At 38.5% G+C, this 6,384-nt stretch overlaps 1 protein-coding gene across 2 annotated transcripts; it reads left to right on the top strand.

Annotated features, from left to right (window-relative positions):
* Window positions 1-570: 570 nt before the first annotated feature.
* cers3b (ceramide synthase 3b) lies at window positions 571-6,292 on the top strand. Of its 2 annotated transcripts, none has more exons than XM_019361588.2 (11): window positions 571-771; window positions 2,117-2,293; window positions 2,475-2,592; window positions 3,955-4,073; window positions 4,164-4,221; window positions 4,333-4,383; window positions 4,473-4,565; window positions 5,018-5,146; window positions 5,502-5,608; window positions 5,707-5,860; window positions 5,971-6,292. In XM_019361588.2, the coding sequence occupies exons 2-11, from the start codon at window positions 2,121-2,123 to the stop codon at window positions 6,088-6,090; spliced, it is 1,122 nt and encodes a 373-aa protein (XP_019217133.1). In that variant the 5' UTR covers window positions 571-771; window positions 2,117-2,120; the 3' UTR covers window positions 6,091-6,292. The 2 variants fall into 2 exon arrangements, with proteins under 2 accessions (XP_019217133.1, XP_003440644.1); XM_003440596.5 differs by having other exon boundaries at window positions 571-1,036.
* The last annotated feature ends 92 nt before the right edge of the window (window positions 6,293-6,384 follow it).

Here is a 6,384-nt window from a genome sequence, read left to right as displayed (position 1 = left end):
ATATACCCATTGAAATATTCAGTTACCTGCTATGACGAGTAAAAAGCAGCTTGTTCTTCTCTGAGAAAGCAGCTGAACAAAAGTGTTCAACAGACCCACCACTACATTTATAACACGCCACTCATGTACAGTATATTAACAAGCAGGTCCATGTATTATGTTGTGTCTGTCGCCACCTTCTGGTGTATGTTGAAGCAAAACTATCTACTGTTCTACATTTTATTAAGGATGCTTTAGTAATGAGTTGCTTTACGTTCACTTTTATTTTTTTACCATCTGAAGCTTGATATTGTCAGTGGGAAATCACAAAAATGATCACTAGACTGCTTTAATAAGTTCCTTGAAATTATTATTTTTATTTCCGCACAGAAAACTGGAAAAGGAAATACTTTCTGTTAACTAAAACTAAGTCCAGGGTCATCTCATTTGTATTAATAAGTTTGTTATCAACCCGGTTAGCTATGTATACAGAGTGATGTTTCACTCTCTTTGTGTGTCAGTTCCTTTTCTGCCCTGGCTCCTCCTCCCCTGCCCCGCCAATGAATGGGACCTTTGTGGGGGTTTTCCTGGCATTCCAAGGGAATTCTTGCAGGTGAGGGTTCGCAAATACTCCCACCCTCTGACTCTTGCAGCTAACTATTCGCAAGTCAACATGCAAATATGCTCCAAGGTGTTTGCAGTGCTCAGCTGTGCTAATCTCAAAAGACTTGCAGCAACTACAAGGGTGTGATCACAAGAGCAGACAAAGTGGGAGGGAAGGATCCCATTCAGGTGAGCGACCATACGCATGCCTAGAAACATGCTCACTGGAGTCTAGTGCCACACAATGAGACACATTGTACAGATGAAGTGAGGCAGCAGACTGTGAGCTGATATTTGCTATGAAGAATGGCTTTACAATAGCAGGAAGAGGGATCGTCTAGGATCACAGGACAGTGCTGTTACCTGGTGTGGATAAGAGCAGTACCACTGAGTTGTATGAGTAACAGGCTGGCAGAGGAAAACACCAGGCACTACTCACACTGGGACACTGAAGGTGAGTGTGTGTTTAGGTAGACATTTCCATACTTAGTTTTCATGTATTTTGTTACCTAAACTAAAGGATGTAATAACTTTAATCAAGCGGAAGGCTGGAATTATTGAAGTTTACACCATATTTAACTGTTTCTCTACTTTCATCATTCTTTGTCGCGTACACTCACTCGCTTTGTCTGCCTCAGCTTCCCTCTCTATTGTTAGAACTTGTCAAGACAACAGCGCTTGCGGGCACATTTGACTGTTCTTATGCTGACTTATTAACTACCTTTGAGGCTCAGGGACACACTGATATGACTCACTCTATCGTAGCGAGTAAATTTAGAGCAAACATTTTAACTGATGATTTAAACCAGTTACAATCCAGCTCGCTTTAAGTACTTAAGTACTTTTCTCACTGCTCAAATAACACACTTTTATCTACAGTTATGATCAGAGTCCACGAGAAGAAGGACTTTGTTTCTCCTTAATCTCTGTTTTGAATTGCTCCTCACCCATCTTTATCTTTCTTGCCCTTTGATATCTACGTAGTTCTTCTTCTGTATATTGCTCACTTCATTCATGACTGCCAGAACATCGAGTATTGATGTTATCCAAGGCCAGTTGAAGATAGTGGAGAGTCGAATCAAAAATTGCTGCTGTGATGAAAAGTTGGCACCATATGGTAGATTTCTTGGCTGTGAATGTGCTTGGATCATAGCAGCAGACGGATCTTGATGCCATCTAGTGACCGCTGTTAAGTTTCAAGAAAATGTACGTGGCTCATTCAGTGGCGTCGCACTACTTTGGCAGGAGATCTTCATGATAAAAAAAGAAAAGAGGGAAATGTAACAATAAAAGAAAAGAAAAAAGATACATTATTAATCACAAAGTAAGGAAAGTCATGCCAATTTTACTCATTTGAATTTGGAAACAAGATTTTTAAGAAATTTTATCTTATATACTTAATTTACTTGAGTGACTTAACATTACTTAACAACGCTCAATCTAATTTTATGAATCTTACATTTGAGAATTATGTGATTTAAACTTCCCAAAGTTGCTGCATAGTTATGTGTAATTTTTGTTGTGTGTTGTCCAGCATCATGTTGCAGACAGTTGGAGAGTGGATCTGGTGGGACCGTTTGTGGCTGCCAGGAAATTTGTCCTGGTCTGCTTTAGAGGACAAGGAAGGTCGTGTCTATGCGAAAGTGTCTCATCTTTATGCCTCTCTACCCTGTGCCCTTTGCCTGCTTGTAGTCAGATACCTGTTTGAAAGGTAAGACCGCAAAGTATGTAAGTAAATATGCCTGTGTGTCAATGAGATTAGTGACGCAGTCATCTGGTTTTAGAATCCCAGGATTATGTTGCACAAACTAGGAAGATTCTTATGAAAGTCCAATGAACCAGGACTTTTTTGTGTTTTGGAGGAAGTGACCGGCCTTTTGGTGCTGTTTCAGGTACTTTGCCACACCACTGGCTAATTTATGGGGAATCAGGGACAAGATACGTCTCCCAGCAGAACAAAACCCTATTCTAGAAAAATACTTCTGCAGCCAAACACGGGTTCCTCCTCAAGTGAGTTTTCCTGCGAACACATGGATAATACAGTGATTTTAAAAGCCCCCATTCTGATCTATTTTTCTGGCATATTTGTTACACTTATATTTTTCAGATCATCAAACAACCTTTATTATTAGACAAGGATAATCAGAGTAAATACAAAATGCAGTTTTTGAATTATGCTTTTTATTATTAAGGGGGAAAAAGCTGTCTGGTCCAGCGAAAAAGCAATGACCCATAAACCCCACAACTGGTTGTGCCACCCTTGTTATCAAGAACTATAATCAAGTCTTTAGAATAACTGAAACTTAATCTTTCACATTACAGTGGACTCAGTATGAACGGCTTATTTAAGGTCATGACAGAGTATTTCAATTGGATTTAAGACTGGACTTTGATTGCGCTAATCCAAAACCTTTTTATTTTTAACTTTTTTTGAGCCATTAAGATGTAAATTTTCTGGTAGGTTTCAGATATGTGTCTTCCTATCTGAGCGCGCTTGAGCTTCAGTCATCCAGGTCCTGAAGCAGGAGAGCAGTTCCGGGATATGATGCTATGTTAGTTTTATGTCACTTGTAACAGGATTCAAACCAGCCCACAGAATATTTCCCCCAAATATGAGCCGAGCCTTTGTGTTCTTCTTTGGTCAGCAGTGGTTTTCTCCTTGAAACTCTCCAATAGATGTCATGTTTGACCAGTCTCTTTCTATGGTTGAATCATTAACTCTGACCTTAACTGAGGCAAATGAGGTCTGCAGTTCTTTAGGTGTTGATCCAGGCTCTTTTGCGACCTCCTGGACAAATCACCTTGGAGTGATTTTGATAGGTTGGACAGTCCTGGGAAGGTTCACCATTGTTCCAGGTTTTTCTCTATTTGTGGATAAGGGCCCTTATCGTGGTTCAAGGAGTCCAAAAGCCTTTATAACCCTTTCCTGAAATGTCAGGAAAGGGTTGATGGTATTGGATTGGTTATTTCCTTGAATACTTGAAAGTGTCATTTAACTACTGCATTTACTATTTATTCAGGTTATCTTTGTCTAATATTACCATTTGCTTGATGATTTGAAACATGTAAAGGTGACAAAAAAATATGACAAAAAATTAGTGAATCATTGAAAGTACAAAAGAAAAACAAATCCAGAGTTTTGTTCAAATAATCTACAGGTGAAATGCATTTTAATGAAACATCATAAAGTCTTTTTACATGTGCATCACATCCGTTTAAACAAGTTTTGGTTGCCACAAATTTTAGTGGAACTGCACTGTTAATGTGTGTTAATAATCAAAGACTAAAGCTTACTGCTTGTGTAACCTTGAAGAGGGTGCGTCCAAATGTGGAAAGGTTATAAACACTGGAATGTCTCCTGTTGTGTCTCAGGCTGACGTGTGGTCTCTGTGTAAGAAGACTGGCTGGCCAGAAAGGAGAGTTCAGGTGTGGTTCAGGAGGAGAAGGAACCAGGAGCGACCGGGGCTTCGAAAGAGGTTCAGTGAAGCCAGGTGAGTGTATGTTTGTGTGAACTGAAGATGCACTGATGCGAAAAGATGAATGTCTATGCAAATATGTGACGTGCTTTTGCCTGTCAACAGTTGGAGATGTGCATTTTATCTTTTTGCATTTTTTGGTGGAATCCTAGCTCTCTATGATGTAAGTACTGAGACTGTCCTTACAAGGCATTAGTGAACAGCCAGCTTGGTTGATTTTTTTTCTCTGATATTCACATCACACTCTCTGCTTTACTGTTTTCCTTGGATTTAGAAACCCTGGGTTTATAATCTAAGGGAAGTTTGGGCAGGTTTTCCTAAACAGGTACGTGCCTTTACCTTTGGTATTTGCGATGGATTACACAGTACAGCATGATGAATGAGACAAAAATACATCTGCTTGTCCCCACACAGTCCCTTCTGCCATCACAGTACTGGTATTACATGTTGGAAATGGGCTTCTATCTTTCTTTGGTCTTCAGTCTCACATTTGATGTGAAACGAAAAGTAAGTGTACAAACGTGTAAAGTGACAATGAAGTAGTTTCATTTATTTCAATCTCGGAGGATTTGTTTTCTACCCACAATACAACCTCCCCCACTATGTTTAATGCAGAGCCAAAGGAAAATCACGAGCTTTTTAATAAATAAGTATTTTTAATAAATGTTTAATAAATAAATAATAGGTTTCAATTATTCAGGCACAACATATGCATTTCTGTATATTAGAAATAATAAGAAAATGAGCAACGTAACGTTGCTTCTACTATACATAAATGAATCACACTTAAATGTGTAATCATCTCCCAAAGGCACATTTTAAGACAGAAAAATATTTAATGTAATAATATCATTAGATTATTATTAGATTAGACTTCTATGTTTTTAGAAAGCAGTTTTGGGGACAAAGCCTGTTGTATTATGTGATCTTTGTGTCTTATTTGTCTTGTTTACTTTTAGGACTTTAAAGAGCAGGTGATTCATCATATGGCCACACTGACTCTCCTGAGTTTCTCCTGGATTTCAAACTTCGTCCGTATCGGAACCCTCGTCATGGTTGTTCATGACTCTTCTGACATCCTACTCGAGGTCAGTGCTGTAGCTATATTAGCTGTAGTGAGGGTACTTAAGGTAATGTGGTGTTGCATTGTCAGTTATTCAGAAAAAGACTGATTAAAATTTGAACTTCAGCCAGCCACTCTTTTTTAATTTGAAATTATTGCATCTGTATTTTTTTTTATAAGAGATTTTGTAAAAGGTGGTGATCCAGCAAAAATCTGGCAGTGAACAATTTCTGAGGTGGAATGGAAAATAAGAAAAACTCATTCTTTGAGTTTGGAGGCTTTTTTAATGTGTCAAAATATACAAAGATTTAAGTATAGTGTTACTTTAGGCATATTTGATGGCAAAATAGGTAACATGTATTTACTATCCCCCCTTATAGGGTGCAAAAGTATTCAACTACGCCACATGGCACCAGACTGCTAACGGCATCTTTGTGGTGTTTGCAGTCGTCTTTATGGTGACAAGACTTATTATTTTTCCTTTTTGGTAAGTATTTGAAAAGAAAAATTGCACCCTAATACATAGTGATGATCTTGATGATCTTAGTGTGATATGTTAAAATATTATGGGTGTGTTTTCCACAGGCTGATTCACTGTACATGGGTGTACCCACTGGAATTGTATCCTGCCTTCTTTGGCTACTATTTCTTCAACGTCATGTTGTTGGTTCTCCAGTTGCTCCACCTGTACTGGGCTGCTCTCATATTAAGAATGGTTTACAAGTTTATCTTTACCCAGGTGGGTTTACAGATGTCTCTGTGTCCATGCATGTGGGATGTGTGGGAATGTGGGGTATGTTTTATTTCCGTCTCTGTTGTTTATCCTCTTTGCTTATTTTCATCCTGCAGCTGGAAGGCGATGATAGGAGTGATAAAGAGGAAGATGACAGTGACCCACCGATAGAAAGAAACCATAAACCGAGTCACATGAATGGTTCTGGTGCCAGAGGCAGGGCCAATGGCCACTGAAACATACAGAGAGAAACAGAGAAAGATGTACAGCTGATATGTGGACATTTTTCTTCAAGTCTTTGGATTACAACTGTTAGAGTTTAACTGTTTGTAAAATGATAAAGCATATAGTATTATTCTAAAGCACAGAATATTATTGCTTACGTAACTGTGAAGGATTACAAAAATAAACTTGTATGACACTACATGCTTTCTGCAACTCCGTGACTACATGTTGTTTTATTCCACTCTTAAATGAAAAACAGAAATTCTTTTTCATTTATTTTGTGCTTTTGTATGTTGGTGGGAATC

The sequence above is a fragment of the Oreochromis niloticus genome, linkage group LG7 (genome assembly GCF_001858045.2).
Source record: "Oreochromis niloticus isolate F11D_XX linkage group LG7, O_niloticus_UMD_NMBU, whole genome shotgun sequence".
NCBI lineage: Eukaryota > Metazoa > Chordata > Actinopteri > Cichliformes > Cichlidae > Oreochromis > Oreochromis niloticus.
This window is presented reverse-complemented; position numbering and strand designations above follow the sequence as displayed.